This window comes from Saccoglossus kowalevskii, chromosome 20 (assembly GCF_978046115.1).
Source record: "Saccoglossus kowalevskii chromosome 20, keSacKowa6.1, whole genome shotgun sequence".
Classification (NCBI taxonomy): domain Eukaryota; kingdom Metazoa; phylum Hemichordata; class Enteropneusta; family Harrimaniidae; genus Saccoglossus; species Saccoglossus kowalevskii.
Window position 1 is genome coordinate 10,563,645 of NC_140660.1, and position 23,057 is coordinate 10,586,701.

General features: G+C 35.5%; 2 protein-coding genes across 2 annotated transcripts in view; both read right to left on the minus strand.

The window, feature by feature from the left end:
• Positions 1 to 10,352: 10,352 nt before the first annotated feature.
• LOC146729989 (uncharacterized) lies at positions 10,353 to 12,741 on the minus strand. Its single transcript, XM_085494360.1, has 2 exons — positions 12,586 to 12,741; positions 10,353 to 12,327 (listed from the first exon to the last, which is right to left on the minus strand). The coding sequence occupies exons 1-2, from the start codon at positions 12,739 to 12,741 to the stop codon at positions 11,950 to 11,952; spliced, it is 534 nt and encodes a 177-aa protein (XP_085350486.1). The 3' UTR covers positions 10,353 to 11,949.
• Positions 12,742 to 13,362: 621 nt separating this feature from the next.
• LOC100374243 (solute carrier family 35 member B1-like) overlaps positions 13,363 to 23,057 on the minus strand; it is a 31,253-nt gene continuing 21,558 nt past the window's right edge. Inside the window, exons 5-8 of the mRNA XM_006822204.3 lie at positions 22,470 to 22,596; positions 20,554 to 20,660; positions 19,132 to 19,358; positions 13,363 to 14,364 (exon numbers count right to left, since the gene is read on the minus strand). Of these exons, the coding sequence (XP_006822267.1) occupies positions 14,358 to 14,364; positions 19,132 to 19,358; positions 20,554 to 20,660; positions 22,470 to 22,596 (468 nt within the window). The 3' untranslated portion in view covers positions 13,363 to 14,357. The remainder of the gene's footprint in view (positions 14,365 to 19,131; positions 19,359 to 20,553; positions 20,661 to 22,469; positions 22,597 to 23,057) is intronic.

Genomic DNA, 23,057 nt, shown 5'->3' on the forward strand with positions numbered 1-23,057 from the left:
CAAATTGGCTGTAATTTTCGGGTAGACCAATTCACAACCTTTTTCCGTAGGTGCGTTCGGTGAATTCCGATACACAAGGCCAGTTGACTTTCATATAGACAGAAGGCAAAACCATGAGAGTTCTTGAAACCGATACAAGAAATCCGTACAAAGTGAACGACCACGTATAACCGTCAAATCACGCCTGAACCATCCAGTTTTTGTTCTACCCAAATTCTACCACAGCACTAAAATCTAGACCACATGGTTAACCTTTCTATACTAAGAGAACTCATTAAGTGTAGCAAATATTATGTAAAGACTCAAACTGTAAGGGATTATGCAAATTAAATGAACTTAAGACAGAACAATGACTATAATACATAAATTTGTATAAACGCAAAAATACATTTCTATGATATGAAATATTTAAATATCATCACAATTGATCATAACATACTTCTTCATCAATTAGAATAGTATGGCATCAGTTTGTTTTCTTGAAATCGCGAATAATTTATTTTACAGCACTACTGTTTTAAAATAAAACATTTTACTTTTTTGTGGTCAAACAATTAAAGTGTTTATAATTTGCATTTGATGGGAACAATTTCAGTCAGTGTTTTTTTTCTTCAACATTTCAGGAGTGTTTTGCACATAAAACATTATGTAAACTGTTTCGAATGGAAAGACATGGTACCAACCTATTTCAGTTTAACAAAAATAATTCAAATAATGTTTTAATTAAAACTTAACTGATGACTTCAGAAATGTTCGGAAATGATTCAGTACCATTAATACCGATCAATCATGGTTATTAACACGTCACATATTCACTCAATCTAGAGGGCGCTTAGAAGTTGATGGGTCGCCTTAGAGGGCGTTTCAACTACTAACTACTTGGGCGTTTCTATCGATCACTTTTTTAAATCGCACATCAACAAAGTGATTTAATTAATTAAATAACCATTGAGTGGATATTATCTCGCATATTCGCCATTTTGTTCCTATGTCCATTCTTCTTTTGCTATACAACTCTCTCATGTTACCACAAATGACGAATCTTTTGAAATATGGGGTAACACTTATAAATCATCACAGGAACGCCTCCTGATCTTACAAAAATAAAACCATTTGCTTAAGCTTAATTTACTAACACTCAATATTGCCAATTTTGCTGTAGCAGTGCGTGTGCGTGCTAAAAATTACACAACTCACTTTTGGGAGTAAATATTTACAAACAGAATATCAACCTTCTTAGTAGTAAAATTGTGATATTATAGTATTTAAAGTGATACTCACTAAAAACACTTTATAAATGTTATGCATGGATAAAATTAAATGGATATATATAGTCGGGTAACGGTAAATAATCGGGTAATGGTAAGCAATTACTTAAGATTAAACCCCACTAATCATATGGTTTGGACAATGAAATGGCAGTTCGAATTCTTTTTCCAAGAGAAAAATAGCAAGAATTATAAATCATAAGAATAATCAGAGAAAGAGCAATAGTCTATGATATGGTAAAAAAACTGCAGACCTCACATCATTATAATTTTAAGTGGGCTAGCCAAGTCTTCCACATACACAAATACACACATTATTTCTGTTCAATTTATTTTATTTTATAATATTTTCACTGAAGTCTATAAAACTAATTTGCTATATATAAATTCGAAAAGTATTTTGCTTGATTTCATTGGATTTTTTACTTTCACTGTGCAAAGGCATACTAAAACTTCTTACATGGTAATTTAAGGTGGAGATGCCGGTTCGTGGGCACTTGGGAGTGAATTTTTTTTTTTTTGCTTTTTATTATCTAAACAGTCCTAGCTTAACAGTTGAATAGAACGATCATATAGTCAGTCGGGTGACGCCGAGGGTCACGCACTGTGTTGCAAAATGGCCGTGTGGTTGAAACTGCGTCATGGCGTGACGGGTGAGGAAGACATCATTAAACACTCTCAAAATCACAATAAAACGGGAAGTGGTTGCATATTACGGCGTAGCCAACATGGAAAGTTAAAAAAACGCCCAATACAAACGACATGTGTTCGAATCACACTAGATACACACTCACCAGAACCGAAGCAATCAGAAACCAGTAATCGTTTTGACTTTTCCGTTCAACTCATCGGAACTGTCATGAATTTGTTTTCGCGTATCTGTTAACCGACTTAATTAGCTGATTATTAGCTGAATTGCTGTGTAATGTCTGTCATCGTTTAGACCTATTTGAAGTTTTGGACGGAACTTGGCTCAGTGATTTGGAACTAATTACAAATAACCACCGCTATTTAGACTACTCATTCAGACAGTTTATATCCATAGTTATTAATGTAGTGAACGATTAATCAAAAGATATGACGTATTCAGTGCTTAGTGTGATTGGCTTTATGATTGAAGGTTACGCCCTAGAGTCTTTTTACTGCATTGTAATTGGTTAGAGTTTTGAAAATGAATAAAGAGAGTTTGAGTTGGTCTTGGCGAATACTCCAAGACAGACGCAGTCGAGAGGCAGTCCTGGAGTCCAGGGGCGAGCCTTGAGGCAGTCCAGTCTTGGGCTAGTCTTGGGTCAGCCTTGCGAGAGTCTTGGGGATTTTTTACCCAGGGCGCTGTGTCTTATAGAGTGCTCCAAAAGATCGACTAAGACGAGAGTTGAATCGTATTTCATTGTGTGTGTCTTATTTGACTGTAAAGTTAAAGTGATTTTCCCGATCCCGTACCTCAAGGGGACGAGATAGAGAGACGAGACGAGATTCCCCCCTGACAGTGTGGCGAACCCCAGAGAGAAGAGAATTTACCCCTGATACGTGGTGGAGAACCCGGGCAGGTGTTTAAAACTCATTGACATCCTGTGAAGAGAAGTGAAATGGCGAAGATGTGTCTTTCTTGCGAACCGAACTAACTGGCTCGATGGCAGAGACGAAACCGCGCTTGACGACTAACACCGTTAACAGTATGGCACCGATGAACGACGCTGAAGAGATGAAGACTTCAAAGCCCCTTCAGAAGGACCAATATCGTATAGGACTGAATAATTAAGAATTGAGCGACATTAAAGACAGGAAGAAGAGAAAGAACGACCCGGACTAACGCGACGACAAAAGAAGATGACGCTTATAGACTTTGACTTTAGCTATTTGCTTGGAGAACCGCTCGTTGGACACTGTAACTGACACTGTATAACTCAAGGACGTTGAACTCTTTTTCACAACCCTAACCCTATTGCTCAGTAATGTAATGTATTGCTTGCTTTTCCTATTGTTTTTACCGTTTTTTTTTTGTGATGTTCAATTGTATGTATGTAAGCGCCCAGATCTTTGTTTCGAACTGATATTTGGTGACGTGCGAGGTTCTTTATAACGATTTAAGCGCGCCTCAGTGGACAAGTATTTGCAACACAGTGTTTTGAGTTTTGTAAAGTTTTATGGAGTTTTAATGAGTTCATGAGTACGGATTATGGTGGGGAAAGTAATGCCCCAATGAGTTTTTCAGAGTTTTGAGATTTGTCGATGTACAGAGATATCGACGTTTTAAGAGTTGTTTTGGTTTATGTGTTGTTTCCGGAATACTTCTGACGCTTTTTTGAGTTAAGAGCACCTTTGTAACGTTTTTTAATGTCTTTTTGAGATAGGAGTATGGTGCGCTCATATATGTATTGTTTGATATCGCAAGCTTTTGTTTATGATTGACAGGATTTTATGTAACTCAGTAGTTTCTATCGTTTTGCCTTTCCCGTCTTCTTGCCAGAGGAGTAATGTGTTGTGAAAGCGACATTGTCTTTGCATTCTGTTTCCACGCCGTATGACTTTGTTTAGATTAACGACTTTTGAATTCAGTTGAAGTTTATAAGCGTATATGACAGGAGTTTGATTAATAGCTTTTTATTCATTGTTTATTAGTTACCGCTTTGCAATGCTTTAACTGAAAAACGCATCCCTGGTAATCACGTGATCATGCTGTCGACTGCAGCAATTGGCTGATCGCATGGTTACACCACCACGCCTTAGTTTTTTTTGACCTTTTGATATAGAGTTTGTAACCTTAGTAACGAGAGACAGTGCAACGAAGGGTTATGACAGCAAACTGTTTGAGAAAAGTTAGTCGATTGGTAGCCTTTCCCTTGTTTTTTGATTCATAACCGTTGATATTTGAGACTTTATAACCATTGTATTTAGACTTTATAATCATTGTACTTAATTAGTGTGTTTTACTCTTTTTGATTTATCCTTTTTCTTAGTATTGTATTTAACCTGTATGACGATGAGTAGAGGACGGTATTTTTGATTTATGAACGTGTTATGCCAAGAGGCACAATCTCAGTTTGGGTGAAGGGATGTGTCATGAATTTGTTTTCGCGTATCTGTTAACCGACTTAATTAGCTGATTATTAGCTGAATTGCTGTGTAATGTCTGTCATCGTTTAGACCTATTTGAAGTTTTGGACGGAACTTGGCTCAGTGATTTGGAACTAATTACAAATAACCACCGCTATTTAAACTACTCATTCGGACAGTTTATATCCATAGTTATTAATGTAGTGAACGATTAATCAAAAGATATGACATATTCAGTGCTTAGTGTGATTGGCTTTATGATTGAAGGTTACGCCCTAGAGTCTTTTTACTGCATTGTAATTGGTTAGAGTTTTGAAAATGAATAAAGAGAGTTTGAGTTGGTCTTGGCGAATACTCCAAGACAGACGCAGTCGAGAGGCAGTCCTGGAGTCCAGGGGCGAGCCTTGAGGCAGTCCAGTCTTGGGCTAGTCTTGGGTCAGCCTTGCGAGAGTCTTGGGCATTTTTTCCCCAGGGCGCTGTGTCTTATAGAGTGCTCCAAAAGATCGACTAAGACGAGTTGAAACGTATTTCATTGTGTGTGTCTTATTTGACTGTAAAGTTAAAGTGATTTTCCCGATCCCGTACCTCAAGGGGACGAGATAGAGAGACGAGACGAAATTCCCCCCTGACAGTGTGGCGAACCCCAGAGAGAAGAGAATTTACCCCTGATAGAACACTGGAGTAGTTAGAAAAATGAACACCACTTAACGACCATTGTCGTGGCGTGGTACACAAGCGTGCCATCAAAACAAAACAAAATTAGCTTGAAAAGACAGTGGGTTCGTGTCCCACTCAGAGCTACCGTAAAAACGTAAATCAAATAACCTGAAATCTCTCAAATCGTAAACAAGTAAACAAAAAAAGTCTCGAAAAAATAATAAACCTCACAAAACTCCACCATATAAAACTGAATGAATAAATAATAAAATAACTTACACCTTAATTTGGACGTCGCGCGATTTGTTCAACTGTTTCCAGATTGTGACAAGAGATAAACAAGACCCAAGTCAAGGTAAGTTTTGTTGAAGTGTCGATGGCGTTCCCTTATATTACGAAAACAATTCAGGCAACAGACTGTTAATTTTTTTTTAGAATTGTGAATAGTGGAACATACTCCAAAAACGATTTGAAAAGATAGATAACATGGGGCAAACATTCTCTTTTTTGAATGCTCAGCAAGATTGAGCAAAGCTGTACATAAATAATAAAAAAGAAACATGGTGAAAAAAATAAATGACGGGATCTCCATATTATGTACTATTTAACTTTTAACAGAACGATAATACATTTAAATTTGGAACTGTTAAAGCCATTTTAATTATAAATATTAGCAAACTTCTTACTGAGTGAATAGTTATGCAAATTAGCAATTATCTCAGCTTCTTTTTTAGTGCACATCCCAGAACTAAAATAGCTCCTAGACGCTTTGACCGTTTGTTTTGAAATGTGTTTATCTTCAAAACGCCGCCGGGGCATTGTTTTTAGTTGAACAGTTTTACAACAATCGTACAGACAACTAGCCTGGGTGTTAATTTATGCATGAAATTTGAAGTAGTGAAATTTGAGCTGCTGCCCTGCAAAATTGACTGATAGACAGTTTTCAAGACGGCACATATGTAAACATATGTACTTATAAACCAACCATTGTTTGTCCTGTTTTTATATTCGATTTCACGCATAACGCGTGATTCTCGCAGTGAATGGAAAATGGTCTATTCACCTTTGATATTATGCTGGTAACTCGCAGTTTCATTGGACACATCAATCCAAACCAGGTGTGAGCAGTACAGCTTGACTGACAAGCTGAAATATTAACATATTGACATAGATTGCACCCCTCTGATGTATATGAATAACAATTAACTTGAAACTATTGGAATTTTTGATCCCAATTTTGTTTTTATGGTTAGTGAAAAATCACTCATTGTATTCATATGGAGGCCATATATGGGAACTGAGTTTAGTGGGGGATATGAAGCAGTTCACTGTGTTACCTCATCACACACACGTCATCACATATACTGGATTGAGCACACAATCAGATGGGATACATTGATCAGCAGTCATAGACAGTAAATTCATTGATTCACTAGTTTCCAAATGGCAGACTACAATTATAACAGCGTTGCTTTGTGAACAACTGTGATGCGTTCAACAGCGTTTGAACAGTCCATTTCAACTTAGAAGAGTTAGTCGTTTTCCACCACCAGTTTACAGAGGCTGCTCGTCTCGATCGACAACGTGTATTTTATACAGCGCAACAGTGTCCATAACAGACTGGAGTGATGTTTCGTGAAGTGAAGTAGAAACTTGAGTGTGACCATCTTCACAGTAGTACTGTGTCCTTCTGAGAATTCGCAGGTTTTTTAGTGTCACATCTCAATTGAGTGCCAGACAATTTCAAACATTTATTTTTTATTAGACAGCCATCTAAAGCAAACTGTATTATCAGCAATTGTACCAGTACCGAATTGTGGAAATGATATATCAGATGTATTGAAGTGATTGAATCTGAGCCTTCTCTGAGATATCACGTAGTTTTTTCTTTCTTTACATCTAATGATCTAACTTTTATCTAGTAATGTTTTCCAATAGAAATTGGAAAACTAGCAGGTCATTTAAAAACATCATCAACTATCATTCCAAAAGTTTGTCACAGGATTAGCCAAATTCATTATTTAAATAAAAGCTGTTAAATTGAGACTATTTATCACGACACAGCAATATGTTAATGATAACGATAAAACGTGTTTCCACTTGTGTGTCTATTTAGAACCCAATCTCATTCATCGCGAAGAATGTAGATGAAAATAACTTTAATTTATGTGTTGGGCCGACATTAAACAAGAAATTACAATTAATTGCTATTTACAAGATCAAAATTGTCCGCATAGTTCATGTTTTTTCAGTACATTTTAGTCAGTGATATTAGCCTTTGGCTAGGTATTTCAAACTGACTTTAAATAAACGAATTGAATTGAGTACATAATCATCAACGGCCATTGGCGATAACGGCAAAATAGTTTAACATTGTTGCCTCAAATGACCGAGTGGCAAATTGAGGTAACTAAATGTGACTGATCGATAAACTAATTTCGACTTGGCCTGGAACAAACACAAATACAGATTAAGTGACCCAATTGCAGTCAACATTGTATATTGCAAAAGACCTATAAGATTTCAAAACATTCTCTCCATTGAGATTGAAATTCAGATCATTCAATATAACCCTCGTTCAGTTGTTCGTCGGTGCACCATATACACAATGAACAGACAAAGACAACTAAAATAAATTCCCAAATTATTGAATAAATAAGACATTTAACGATAAATTCACCTCTTACTGAAATCCCCGAAATACTATTATTATAATGCATTTCATCAGGCGAGAACAGAGATCAGAAAATAATTCACTCTTTCAAATGAAACCTCATGTTTTTGCATCCATTGACACAGAGCAGTATCCAAAACCACATAGTGCCAATAATATCACAGTGTGAGCCACACAGTGTAAGTGGCTTTTTACAAACAAGTAATAGAATTATTTTGATGCTGCATAATACATCAGTTGTCAAAAAACGTTGTACACTGATTTTTTTTCTAATCTCTCATGTTCCAACATATCATACTATTTTTGTAGATATGTTTCAAGGACAGATTCAAAATTTTTTTGTCTACTCATCTTATAGGTTATGTATACACGCACATATAGAAATAGATGCAACGACGAGTTATTTACTGGAATCAAAAGCATTTGCATTTGAACTACAATCTTTCAAACGGATCCTGGGTTGCTCACAATGTTATGTTTTATTCCCTCGAATACGAAACTGGTACAATTGCTGATAGTACGGTTCAGAAACACGAATTGATTGAAGAACAACTTCTGGAAGAGAGACATCGTCACCTGGGGGATCATTTGTCGGCTGTAAAAAGCCAGGGCTTTCATTAAGGGTTTTAAACCAAAAAATGAGTCTTGGAATGTACATGTGTCCCAGTGCACCATAGTCTCTTTATACTCAAGACCAACTTTGTTGCAATATTCATTCATGATTTCCTTGGGATTATTCAACAAATCATCAGCATCCACTACCACTGGATCTTGTCCAAGTATGTCTTTCACGTAGTTGTACAACTGCCACAATTCACGGAATCCAGATTCTTCTGGACGAAAATGTGACCATTCATTAATCGATTCCTGAGCACAAGTAGTGGTCGCAATAAATTGAGATCGTAATGCTTTGGCTGGTTGTCGGATTAGAAAGGAATGTTTATAATTATTCGGTAAATACTCCATACGTGGTATTATGTGATGGGCATGATCCTTGAAGAATACGGCCTTACGTCCAGGAAATTCGTCCTCAAGTTTTGCCTTCACGCTATCAAAAGTCAACCCCGGTCTATTCGGCTCATGGCTGTAACGTACAGTACCAATGGTTCTGTCTTCACCGAAACAGGCAGCCTCTAGGAATGGCTCGTGGATCACAACAACATCATCCAAGGTGGAAACGGAACGCAGAAATGCTGTAGAAACACTACGATACGTTGACCACAAGGCAACCCTTACATTGCTGACTATCACTTCAATTTTTGATTGTGAAGTTTCCATTTTACTAGTGCGTTTGTTCGGAACGATGAATAATTCACTCTAATGTGCTTTCAGTGTTGCGGTTTGTTTAATATTCAATTATTATTTTGATCATCTATTTATATCAATTATATATTTGTTAACAATAGTCCGCCTTTCATAGTGTTTTATATCGATCTGATGCTACCTTAGAATGAAGAATGTGCAGCTGATATACAGGAAAATGTTGTGAATTTGTGATGAAAAGAGGGAATTGGTGGCGTCAAGTTTAGGATTTCCATGTTTTAAATATTCACAACTAAAATAAAATGTAACGTAATACGATTTTGGGATCTTCACCGTAATACCTATATTCGAATAGGGTACACTTGATTGCGATATTGCCTGTAGTGGAATATATTTATGTCCGCAGTAAATGTGTGTGGTAGTGCAAATATTACGTTTCAAGCGATACTTATATTTAATTGTGAAGCCCTTCAGCATGTTCTGTAAACTGATTTGCATAAAATTTGTCAAGAAAAAAGAAACAAATGTGATTATGATTACATGTTTTGTTTATAGCTTCGATTTCAGAAACGTCAAACTAATCATAATCGTGATCGCACAAATTGAATGCAAAAAATGATTTTTTTTCAAAACACAAAGAATATAATGATTTGAAAATAATACTTCAGCATGTATGTTTGAAAAAAGCTGTTTATAATTGGTCACAAGGTTTGGAAGCCATCTTGGATTCCTTCTATTTTTCGGTTGATTTGAAATCTTACTATGCTGCTATTTGCATATACGGTCAATACTTCTTCTAGGAAAAATAAAAATAATTAAAATTCGGTCGCATGGTTTGGGGGCCACCTTGAATTCCGAAAATAACTGATCCAAAATTGTTCTGACAGATAATTCTGAAATGTTGTAGTATCCATGGTCATTTTCTTTTGTGAAACATATAATATTTGTGATCAGTAGTGTGGATGGCCATTGGCTGAAGAAAATCCCCATTATGAGTTGAACAAAACCACGATTAATTATTGTTATCATGTTGTGGGTGTAAAGAAATTACAATTGTCTATGCCGTATCATTGCACTATCAGAATCCCGAATGACTATTGTTACTGGTCATGCCATTAGGCCGCCATCTTCGATTTTCTTAAGTACAATATAAATGCATTCCTTTTTTCAAATATTACATGGCTAGGTCACATGGTTTGGCGCTATTGGGGTGGGGTGGGTCGTCTGATTGTATATCTCAATCACTTTCACAGGGAGAAAAATTCAATTTGTGCTGGTATGAAGACATTCGACATAAGACGATTTTTTATGATCGTCTGAACACATTAATGTTCATAACTGACGTAACTGTTGCAAACCAGTATATGCTGCCAAAACCATACTGAAGGCATTGAACATGGAACATAACAGAAAACCATATATGACTATATGACATCAGGTAAATTGAATAACAAGACACAATGTCAAAAGTTTATTTATCGTCATTTTAAGAAGTTTTAACAAGAGGATATGTCTTTAAAAGTGTTGTTTTTTAATCCATTTGAAATCATGAGCCTTGTATCAACAATGTATCAACGGTATATTCGAGGGAATGACACAGGTAGTAGAGAGCGATAATTGTAGAGGTCGATCTGCGAATTTATAAGACTTATATCTGCAATCATGGTACAACTTACATGCGCTATATATCACAGCAATTTAATGCTGATATGTATTATTCTATAGCTATTTATTATGAGTAGCCGGCACTGCGGTACAGACAAGTTTCCATCGGGAGACATGGATGTACTCCTCAGCTCAAGTGACACCAGTTAATTGTAGTGACAGCAGCATAGCATGTAGTAATCGACGTTGGTGGCTTGTTTAATATTGGAGGTCATGTCAGAGCAGTATTTGATAATATAGCATCGATCGATCACGATTTATTTTTGAAAGCAAGGCTCTTGAAACAATTATTGTAGCCTCGGTGTTCAAAAATAATATTGTCACCCACACAACATCATTCATACGCAAGCGTGTGTGTGTAACATAGAAGTTGGGATTTGAAATGACATTGTAATTATGTAATTATTCACTGGGAAACTGCACACATGTTTGTGATAATAAATACATATTGATATGAACTAAAAATGAAGTAGTACCAATTCACGTATGATATTGTGATATTGTAAGCCGCAGTTTCATTGGACACATCAACCCAGATTACTGGATTTAGAACACAGTCACATTGTTCAGCGTTTACCGACCAGGATTTTATTTAAACTCTAGTTTCCAAATGGCAAATTACAATAATAACTGAGTAGCATTGTGGACAACTCTTCGATGCGTTTCAACGGCGTTTGAATATTCCATATCAACCTTGGAAGGGTTAGTCGTTTTTCACCAACCATTTACAGTCTGTTTGTCTCGGCCGACAAAGTGTATTTGATACATCGCAACGACTGGAGTGATATTTCGTGAAGTGACGAAGAAATTTGAGTGTTACCATCCTCACTGTAGCACTGTAATCTTCAAATAATTTGCACATTTTTTAATGTCACATCTTGATTTTGTGGCAGATAATTTCAAACATTCATTCTTAATTGGAAAGTCGTCTAATGCATTTCGATCACAATATATTGCGCGCATGCGCTGTGTTTGATGAAGGAAGATTTTAACAAGATAAATCTGAAGTACCAGGACAGGATGGTTCACTGGGATGAGGGAAAAGTAGTAAATGGAATGTCAATATCAAAAATTAGTTCAATGAATTGATACTATATACCCAGCATCTATAGCGACGTCATACCAAGATATACCAGACATTGTTCTCCAATCCATTCATGTTATCAGCAAATGTATCAGTACCGGATTCGTGGAAGTGATATATCAGAATTATAATAATTGAATCCTAGGCTTCTCTGAGACATAACATAGTTTTTTTCTTTACATGTATTACCTAATATATTCCTAGTATTGTTTAACGAAAATATAAATATAATCAAAAGCATTTGAACTACAATCATTCAAATGGAACCTGGGTTGGTCACAATGTTATGTTTCATTCCGTCGAATACGAAACTGGTACAATTGCTGATAGTATGGTTCAGAATCACGAATTGATTGAAGAACCACTTCTGGAAGAGAGACATCGTCACCTGGTGGATCATTGGTAGGCTTTAAAAAGCCAGAGCTTTCATTAAGGGTTTTAAACCAAACATGTGCTCCAAAAAATGAGTCTTGGAATGTACATGTGCCCCAGTGCACCATAGTCTCTTTATACTCAAGACCAACTTTGTTGCAATATTCATTCATGATTTCCTTAGGATTATTCAACAAATCATCAGCATCCACAACCACTGGATCTTGTCCAAGAATGTCTTTCACGTAGGTGTACAACTGCCACAATTCACGGAATCCGGATTCTTCTGAACGAAATCATGACCAATCATTAATCGATTCCTGAGCACAGGTATTCGTCACAATGAATTGGGATCGTAATGCTTTGGCTGGTTGTCGGATTAGGAAGGAATGTATATAATTATTTGGTAAACACTCCATACGTGGTATTATGTGATGGGCATGATCCTTGAAGAATACGGCCTTACTTCCACGAAATTAGTCCTCAAGTTTTGCCTTCACGCTATCAAAAGTCAACCCCGGTCTATTCGGCTCATGGCTGTAACGTACAGTGTCAATGGTTCTGTCCTCATCGAAACAGGCAGCCTCTAGGAATGGCTCGTGGATCACAACAACATCATCCAAGGTGGAAACGGATCGCAAAAATGCGGTAGAAACACTACGATATGTTGCCCACAATGCAACCTTTACATTTCCGCCTATCATTTCGATTTTTGATTGAAAGGATTCCATCTCGCTAGTGCGTTTGTTCAAAACAGTGAATAATTCACTCTAATGTGCTTTCAGTGCTGCGGTTTGTTTAATATTCAAATATTATTTGTATCATCTATTTAGATAACAATAGACCGCCTTTCAGTGTTTTTATAGGGATGTGATGCTGCCTTAGAATGAGGGATGTGCAGTCAATATACTGGACTGTTTGTGATGAAAAGAGGGAACTGGTGGTGTTTAATATTCTTTACTAAAATAAAATGTAAAGTAATACGATTTTATACGATTTTGGGAAGTTCACCGTAATACTCCTCCTACTTGCCCTCCAGGCACCCCTATCTCTGCAGTAAACGTGCTCACCCCTTAATACCTAGTATTTGTAGAACGATACTGTACATAGTGATGGTAGTGTAAATATTACTTTTCAAACGACACGTATACTAATTTTGAACACCTTCAGCATGTTCTGTAAAATGATTTGCACAAAATTCGTATACCCGAATAGAATTGTAAAGAAAAAAGAAACAATTATGATTACATGTAAAAACATTGATCACAGGTATGAGAGATCATGGATAGAACATATATTCTAAAAAAAACAGTCAACATGTCATATTTCTGAATTCATAATTATATAATTTATAATAACTGCAAATAAATGCACATCACCAGAAGACTATTTGTGTGATTCAGAGCGATACTTTTTGCCTAACTTTACATGATTGTATTGTTCTATCAGCCAATCAATGTCCACAACTATCTGAATCAAATCTCTTTTGCCTAACTTTACATGATTGTATTGTTCTATCAGCCAATCAATGTCCACAACTATCTGAATCAAATCTCTTTTGCCTAACTTTTACACGATTGTATTGTTCTATCAGCAAATCAATGTCCACAACTCTCTGAATCAAATCTCTTTTGTCTAACTTTACATGATTGTATTGTTCTACCAGCCAATCAATGTCCACAACTCTCTGAATCAAATCTCTTTTGCCTAACTTTACAATATGACTTTGTAGATGCATCTGCAAATCAATGTACATGGTCAAGATATATCCATTGCTTTGTGAATCAAATCTTTTTGCTGCCTAACTTTGCAATATATGAGTTGTTTCTGAGCAACATCGATAGGCTGATTGCACAGCCCAGAAGCCAGTTATTTTCAATGTCATGTCGAACAGGGCATTTTCAAAATTTGTTTATACATGTCATCATTTAACAATATGCAAATTAGCATGCGTGGATTGAAAATCGTCTCGCCATATTCAGACATCATTGAGCATTCTGGGAGCATTCTCCCAGAATGCACCAGTCAGTTACCAACGGCTGACTCAATAAATCAGAGAAGTGTATCTAAAATTGCAGACGAGTCAAAGCATATATAAAAAGTAGAATATGATACATTGAAAAAACACAGTCAACAAATAAGCCGCTCTCTGATTAGTCCGACTTGAAACATCACTTTATGTACAAGCCCTGAAGTTGTGTTTCACGTCAACACTATGTTAAATCAAAATGGCCTCCTGCAACTCAATCATATTTGGAACTTAGAATTATTTGCCACTCGTCCACAGCAGCATTACTGGTGCACTTTGCTTGTCTTCATTTTAAACACTGAAATAAAATCCAAAAAAAATGCCTAGTTACCCATGATGCTGTAGTGTTTCATCCAATCACATCCATCATTGACAACATTTTGAATAATTTTGTTACTGGTAAAACATCAAAATTGAAAATGACCAATGACATGAACCGACTTCAAAATTGCTAAAAATGATTTGAAGTACATCTGGCATTACAATGGTTAATATTATTTAATCAACCCTGAACACAGACATTTCTAATAAATGCGAACACAGGGAATCATCTCTAAATATGCTTCATGTTAAAAAAACTACACTGAGGACAGTGTCAAAAAATGTGACAAGTTAACACCACATTTGTAGGCTCCATCTCCAAATATGCCACAAATTAACAACAGAACCCCCACCCCCCCCCCCGCCCATCTCAAAACAAGACAGTCCACATATGAACATTCTCTTTGGTAATGAACATTTAATGTGTTGATAAACATTGATTTTCCCACAATCCAATGCGCTCTTCTAATGGAATCACAAGCATGAGGTTTGACCTTGGCACGACTTGAACTGATTACCGCTGGTGACTCCTTCAATACCTTCCAATCACCAACAAAACTACCCAATTAAAGCTTGGTAACTTCTCAGTTTGTACTCTTCGATCTGCGCAACAGCCAAAGTCACCATCTTTGTTCGTATGAGACCCATATATTTCGTACATGCATGATGGGACTACCACCCTTTAATATAATGCACTGTCAAGTTTCCACCCTTGACTTGTTTACTGATGGCATAATTTAGAGACAGCGCCCTCAGTGTCAGGTAATAATTTCCATATTAATGAACAAGAAACTGTAAATTAAATATTTTCAGTAAAATTGTTTAATATTTCCAAATTCTCTGAAGTTAATCACTCTCAATGATAAAGTACAGATGATATTTCAAAACACAACACAATGTAAAACAAAAAAGAAAGAAATATAGAAACCGAGTCGAGACTCCACTAGTGCACCATGACATTGAACTGACAATATTTGAGGATAGGCTGTTTGTGTATTAGGCATTGTCTCCTGATAATCGATCTTTTTGATGGAAAATGTCAAGCAATCAGATTGCAATAAATGTGTGCGAAAGGTTGGGCAGAGACCGTACTGTATATTTATTCTTAGTGGCAAGTTGATGTGAAAGTCGCTTTAGATTTATTTTGCAATTGCTAAATCATAATTAATATGCACTAAATAATGTGGAATAACAGTTCAGTGTTTACAAAATCTGATACATAACTAATAGACAATGAGCTGTTCCATTTGATATCACCAGCCCCTGTTGAGTTTCAATGGCAGATTTATTCTAGATTTTCAACCATAAAAACACAGGAAATTCAAGCTAGCCATGCAATTGAAATATACGGTCAGTGTGCAATTTGCTCAGAAACATTTTTTAGTTCTTTTTTGCAAGGCCTACATGTATATAGTTATCCATGGATTACCTCACCATATATTTTCCTGACACCAAATGTCAGACTTATGAATATGGGAGTGCAGATATAAAATGGAAGAGCCCACTATTATGAACGCATGATTTAGTGCAAGAGTTGTTTGACAATTTTTTTTTCCTTTTTATGTTAAAAATGCCATGCTCTGATGCAGCAAACAAATGTAGAAATACATTACAGTCTGAGCACAACTTAACATTGATTTTAGTAGTTAGTGCTTTTTCAAAACCCCCACGCATCTAAAATACTGTGAAGTACTGTAGAATACTTTATTTTCGCTTGAAATTTATTTTCGCTATTTTCGCTGAAGGGATGATTCTGTGAAAATAAAATCCGGCGAATATACTTTTTTTTCCTACATTTCACATTAAATTCCATATAAAACGCCCAAAAAGCCTTTTCAGTGAAAATTAATTCTAGCGAAAATAAAGTATTTTACAGTAATCAGCCCAAATGCATCGAATTCTAGTAATATAGGTAAGTAAAACAAAGAATAAGATGAAACTGACATTGAATCACTTTAAAAATTGCACAAGAAGAAAGCAAACTAGGGGGTTCAGTCAACTGTGCAATGCTTGTTAAAACAAAATAAACCTTCTCCCAAAGCGAGATCTCAGTAAGACCCACACAACTTCTTTTCCCTTCACAAATAGTAATCTACTTTCTGTCGTCATCAAGTCAACTATTTATTCACCTGTTGTGGATAAGCATGGTACTGTAGAATACTTTATTTTTGCTTGGAATTAATTTTCGCTAATTCCGCTGAAGGAATGATTCAGTGAAAATAAAATCCGGCGAATATATCATTTTTTCTATATTTTACATTCAACTCGTCAAATATCAGTGAAAATAAATTCCATACAAAACACCTAAAAACGTCTTTTCAGCGAAAATTAATTCCAGCTAAAATAAAGTATTTTACAGTATTTTGAACAGTTGACATGATGACGGCAGAAAATGAAACATTACTTGTGTGCAGAAACAAGTTGCATGGCTCTCAATGAAATGTCAATTTGCGATTCAGGTTTATGCAAACTTCAATAAAACACAGAATTTTATTAAAATCTGGTTTGACCATGAAATGAAAAATAAAAACAATACAAAACATAACACTGACAAACAAATAAAGTCTGTACATTCAAAGCTAATGAAAAAACGCCACAGAATTCCAGTATATTATATTTGAATACAGCATTTTCTTAGTGTCAAAAATTGAAACTCAACAAAGAGTGTACAGATAGAAAATGGAATGACTCACTGGAAATATTAACATACATTTAATATTATTATGAGGTGTGGTGAAATTATAAGAAATACTGTATACTGTAGAATACTTTATTTTCGCTTGGAATTAATTTTTGCTATTTTCGCAGAAGAAATAATTCAGTGAAAATAAAATCCAGCAAATGTACATTTTTTTTCTACGTTTTACATTCAGCTTGCCAAAAATCAGAGAAAATAAATTCCATACAAAATTTTGTTTAGCAAAAATTAATTCCAGCTAAAATAAATTATTTTACAGTAAGTAGAATATACAGATAGCTAGGGATGCTCTATTAATAACCTAAGAGCTAGGGAGTTCAATCACATATTTTACAAAGGTGAGAAAGCTCCAGAGGCTGACGTAAGAAATCAATTTTGCACCGACTGAGATTCATAAGAGTTACCGTGACTACAGACAAGTTTGGGGTTATCTGTTTGCTTGGCTACCTGATAACTAGACAAGAAGAATGAGGTTTTAAGACAAGAAATTTTAAGCCAAGTTTTGGTTTTGTAACCTCAATCTTAAAATCGACCCTTTTCAAGCATTGAATCTATACCATCACTGAAGACGCCAAGACCTTTACAATCATGCACAGCAAAGCCACCCAGTGAATGAAATTTAATGCAAATATTTGCTAAGATCTCATCGAGAGTGAGATTTGTTGTTTGCCCCTCAAATAGTGTACCATACTCCCTCGTCATCGTGTTCACTGTTCCAATAACCATAGTTACATATACCAGGGGAACAGGAGCAGCATAATGATGAAAAAGAATGAAACACTATTTGAAGTGTAAAAAACAAGTCTTGTCACTCTCCCAACTAGATCGACATCCGTTGGCATCAAGGGTCTAGTCATAGTTAAAGCGTGGTAGTCGTTGCGCTGCGCATGTGAGATATATGGGTCTTATATAAACAAAGATGGCGACTTTGACTGTTGCACAGATCAACGAGTACGAACTGAGACGTTTCCAGGTTTTAATTAGGTAATTTTCATGTGATTGGAAGGTATCGAAGGAGTCGCCGGCGGTAATCAGTGCAAGTCGCGCCCAGGTTAAACCTCATACTTGTGATTTCCATTTGAAGAGCGCATTGGATTTTGGAAAAATCAATGTTTATCAACACAAATGTCGAACATGCGCAGCGCGACGACTACCGCACTTTAAGCAATTACAAATGTCGTCATGTAACCGTAAACCATCTGAAGTATCGCATAATTACGGTAACTACCCAACATACAACTATCAAACTTAGCGTACTGTAAACCGCTTAATTTTTGCTGTGAGGAATTTCCACGATTTAACGATGCTCGTGAAGACTAAATTTTGAAAACATTGCATACCCTTAATGTCATATGACCCCACCCCCCAACCCCCACTCTCACATATTTTCACTACTACAATATTTCAGACCTTTCACCGAGTCATGAAAATATAAAGCGATACACAGTATACTGTAGAATACTTTATTTTCGCTTGGAATTTATTTTTGCTATTTTCACTGACGGGAAGATTCCGTGAAAATAAAATCCAGCGAATATACTTTATTTCCTATATTTCACATTCAACTCATCAAAAATCAGTCAAAATAAATTCCATACAAAAGGCCGAAAAAGCCTTTTCAGCGAAAATTAATTCCAGCGAAAATAAAGTATTCCACAGTATTACTGGGAAATACTTTGTTTTAGCTGGAATTAATTTTCACTGAAAAGACTTTGGATATTTTGTGTAGATTTTATTTTCACTCATGTTTGAATGTGAAATATAGGAAAATAAGTATATTCACTGGATATTATTTTCACTGAATCATTCCTTCAGCGAAAATAGCGAAAATTAATTCCAAGCGAAAATATAGTATTTTACAGTAACCTAGGCAACAAATTAAAGTGATTATTCATGTTACATTGTATGAATTTAGTCTCAGAGACTTCAGTAGGCTAATAGATTCTCGTCTAACCATTTCGTATCGCAGTATTGTCTATCTAGCCACGCCCCAATAACCCAGCAACCTGAGAGCTCAACATTCTCTGCACAGTAATGTCTACCTACTTTTCCGAATGCTCTTTAGACTTCGGCTTCGGCTTGGTTTGTGTTTTTCCGTAAACGCTGTCGACGCCAAGTCCAGCAAACACCATGAGGACGCCAAGCCACTGCCTGGCTAATAACGGGTTGACGAAGATGATAACAGACGCTAAAATGGTGAAGAACTTTCTTGTTGTCGTAATAATGGAACACATAAGGGGCCCATAAACGGATACAGTTATAAAAATGAATATCTGTTGAAAGATTGATATTAAAAAAAAATGAGAAACCAGGAAATTTCGGAACAAAGCATCGTAGGAAATAAATTTATATTTCAGGTGAAATCTTTTGATACCACAAGTTGTGCCCTCTAACAGAACAGATTTTATAAAAGTCTAGAGTCAAAATCCACGAAAATAAATCTGTGTCAGCGTGTTGACTACTAGGGAAGTTGAATGTCAAATATAGAAAATATGGTATATTCACTGAATTATTCCTTCAGCAAAAATAGTAAAAATTAATTCCAAGCGAAAATAATATGACAGAACCCCCACACCCTCCACGTGGCTTTCGTTGCATATGGAAGTTATTTTCACGAGTGATGCAGTGTATCCTGTGGTCGTTCTTTCAGGAGCGAAGCGAGTAAAAGTACAGCAGAATACATCACATCTCAATTATTGCATGGGTGATATGCAAATTAGTTTTTGTCAAAATAAGTGACTGGCTAAAGGTACCATTACTGTTGTTCAAATTTCATTTCACAGTATATTCATGTACCCCAAGAAAAAAATATCAAACTTTTTAATATTGTTTATTTCTGCTATGTTGCAAAAAGCAGTACTCCCAAAGGGACTACTCTGTTTGCTCTCAGACCTCATTTGCATATGGGATGTGGAAGTATCAATTTTGATTTCAGAGACGAATCAAAATAAACTGCAGTACATATGTAATGATGTATTTTACAGTAAGTGACTTGAGGCACATAGAAACAGCTTATAATTATATGATTTTTTTATTTTTTTACTTCTTAGTTTTCAAAATCACTTACTTAATGGCAATTGCAGAATAAAAATAAAAAATAGTCCACATTTGTTAATTAAAAAAATAAACAATTATTTATTTAGGGCTACATTTTTAGAAATAATTATAAATTTAATTTTAACATTGACAATATTTTTTTGTGTATCAGTGATTTTTGAAAAAGAACATTCAGTCTAGGTTTTGAAGACTATGTTTTAGGGAAGTTCACTCTAGTGTTCAAACAAAGTGCCCTAACCAGAGGGCACTAATGAAAATTTGCCTTTAGTTATTTTAGTGGGAAACTGAGATTCAGTTTCTGAAGCAGCAGTTATTGTCAGTTGTCAAAATTGCTTCACTTGTAAATATATGGTATCATTCAACCAAAAATTTTCCTGGATGACACTAACTAATAAAACTGGTTTGACTTACTTGTCCTATGGCACTTGTACATCCAAATAATACCATTAGAGGAATCACATCAGGATGTCTTGAAACAAAGCCAAGAAACGGAATGGCTTCACCAGTTAATAGAATACCTTTGAAAAAATCAAATGAAAAAATAAATAAATAACTGTAAATAAATGAAGAAAATGAATACATTTTCGGGTTTAGTGTCAGCTGACCTGATATTGGTTTTACTGGGTGTGTAAAGGAAAGAGAATATTATTTTGTTAACTTTATATTACTAGGATTATTTTGTATATCAAAAATAACGCCCAGCAAATAATTCAGTCTTGTATTGTAAAAGTGTTAATGACTCAAAATTGCTCTATCCTTGGTGGGTGGAGCTACGTCACAAGACGTTCCACGTTGCTAAGATGTGCACCACTGTACATGCATTTCTATGGGCTCTGTGCACGCTGCTGTGAAACGCTGGTCGAGTGAAAATTCAAGAAAACAACAAAAACTCAAAAGTAATCCTGAACAACCAAACGTATATATGTTACACTCGCAGGGGTAATCTTGTTACTCACACAGGGGAGTTTCAACAATCATCCCAAAGTACCACCCACTCCCCCTCAGAGAGTTTTCGGCCTGGCAATCAACAGATGTTCGCCCATAAGGATTTTATCTTATAGTAATCCATTTCTCAGGACAGCGTCCTCTACATTAATATGTTACTGACACACACGTTTTTTGTGGTCCAAGTAGTTATGCTCATTTCCTGATGTACATTTCAGTACAATTTTCTGGCTTTGAACAAGAAATTAGTAATTTTGGGATGATGGTGATAACAGCTCTCTATTGAAACACTGTGAAATACTTTATTTTCGCTGGAATTAATTTTCGCTGAAAAGGCATTTTGTATGTAACTTATTTTCACTGATTTTTGACGAGTTGAATGTGAAATATAGGGAAAAAAAGCATATTCGCTGGATTTTATTTTCATGGAATCATCCTTTCAGCGAAAATAGCGAAAATCAATTCCAAGCGAAAATAAAGTATTCTACAGCAGTTTATTTATACATGCTATTCCTAACAAAGTAATTTTATTCTTGACTTGGCATTAGCGACTATGAACATATCTAAAACTGTAAAATACTTTATTTTATCTGGAATTAATTTTAGCTAAAAAGACATTTTCAATGTTTTGTATGGAATTTATTTTCACTGATTTTTGACAAGTTGAATGTAAAATATAGCAAAAATTGGATACTGTGGAATACTTTATTTTCGCTGGAATTAATTTTCGCTGAAAAGGCTTTTTGGGCATTTTGTATGGAATTTATTTTCACTGATTTGTGATGAGTTTAATGTGAAATATAAGAAAAAAAGTATATTCGCTGGATTTTATTTTCACGGAATCATCCCTTCAGCGAAAATAGCGAAAATAAATTCCAAGCGAAAATAAAGTATTCTACAGTATTCACATTACTTCAGCAAAAATTAATTCCAAATAAAGCATTCTAGAGTAACTCTAGTTTAGGTACTGTAAAATACTTTATTTTCACTTAGAATGAATTTTCGCAATTTTCGCAAAAGGAATGTGTCAGCGAAAATAAAATCTAGCGAATATACCTTTTTTCCTATATTTTACATTGAACTCGTCAAAATTAGTGAAAATAAATTCCTTACAAAACACCCAAAAGATGGTTTCAAGCGAAAATTAATTCCAGCTAAAATAAAGTACTGTGGAATACTTTATTTTCGCTGGAATTAATTTTCACTGAAAAGGCTTTCTGGGCGTTTTGTATGGAATTTATTTTCACTGATTTTTGCTGAGTTTAATGTGAAATATTTTCACAGAATCATTCTTTCAGCGAAAATGGCAAAAATAAATTCCAAGCAAAAATAAAGTATTCTACAGTATCAGGAAGGATTGACCTATGACCTATGATCCTTACCTACAGCCAAATACAACATAGACCATAGATTCATGTTGAACATCATTGGATGTGGTGCAGTCTTATGTTCACTTCTCATTCGTTCCTGTATTGCCCCAGTAGCACCATCCAGAGTCAGTGATAGTATCTAAAAAAAAAAAAAAAAAACATTTTTTTTTTTTAAAATAGCAAATTCTGACATGATGCAGAGGAGAAAAACAAATTACAAATATTTGAAGCGGGAGGTCATCACCTGCGCATGGATAGGAATCGAGTCCCAAGCGACAATAACAACACATGCTAAAAACGCATCATGAGTTGACGCTCGTTTGTGAACAATGACACGCTATGGCCATCTGACGCATGCGTAGGTGAAGACACCCCCCCACCCCCCACCCCCCGCTTTAAGTAGAAGCCTATTCATAATTTTTTGATCATAAATCACATGACAATGTTCATTGGTTTATTGTGTGAAATCATAAAACTAATGTTCCATGACAAAGTAAAGCTGATAAAATCCATATATTGCCCAGTAGGACAATTTATTTCAAAATGAATAAATTCTGAGTATTCTGGTTTCGTTTCACCTAAAGTAGATGAAAACACATT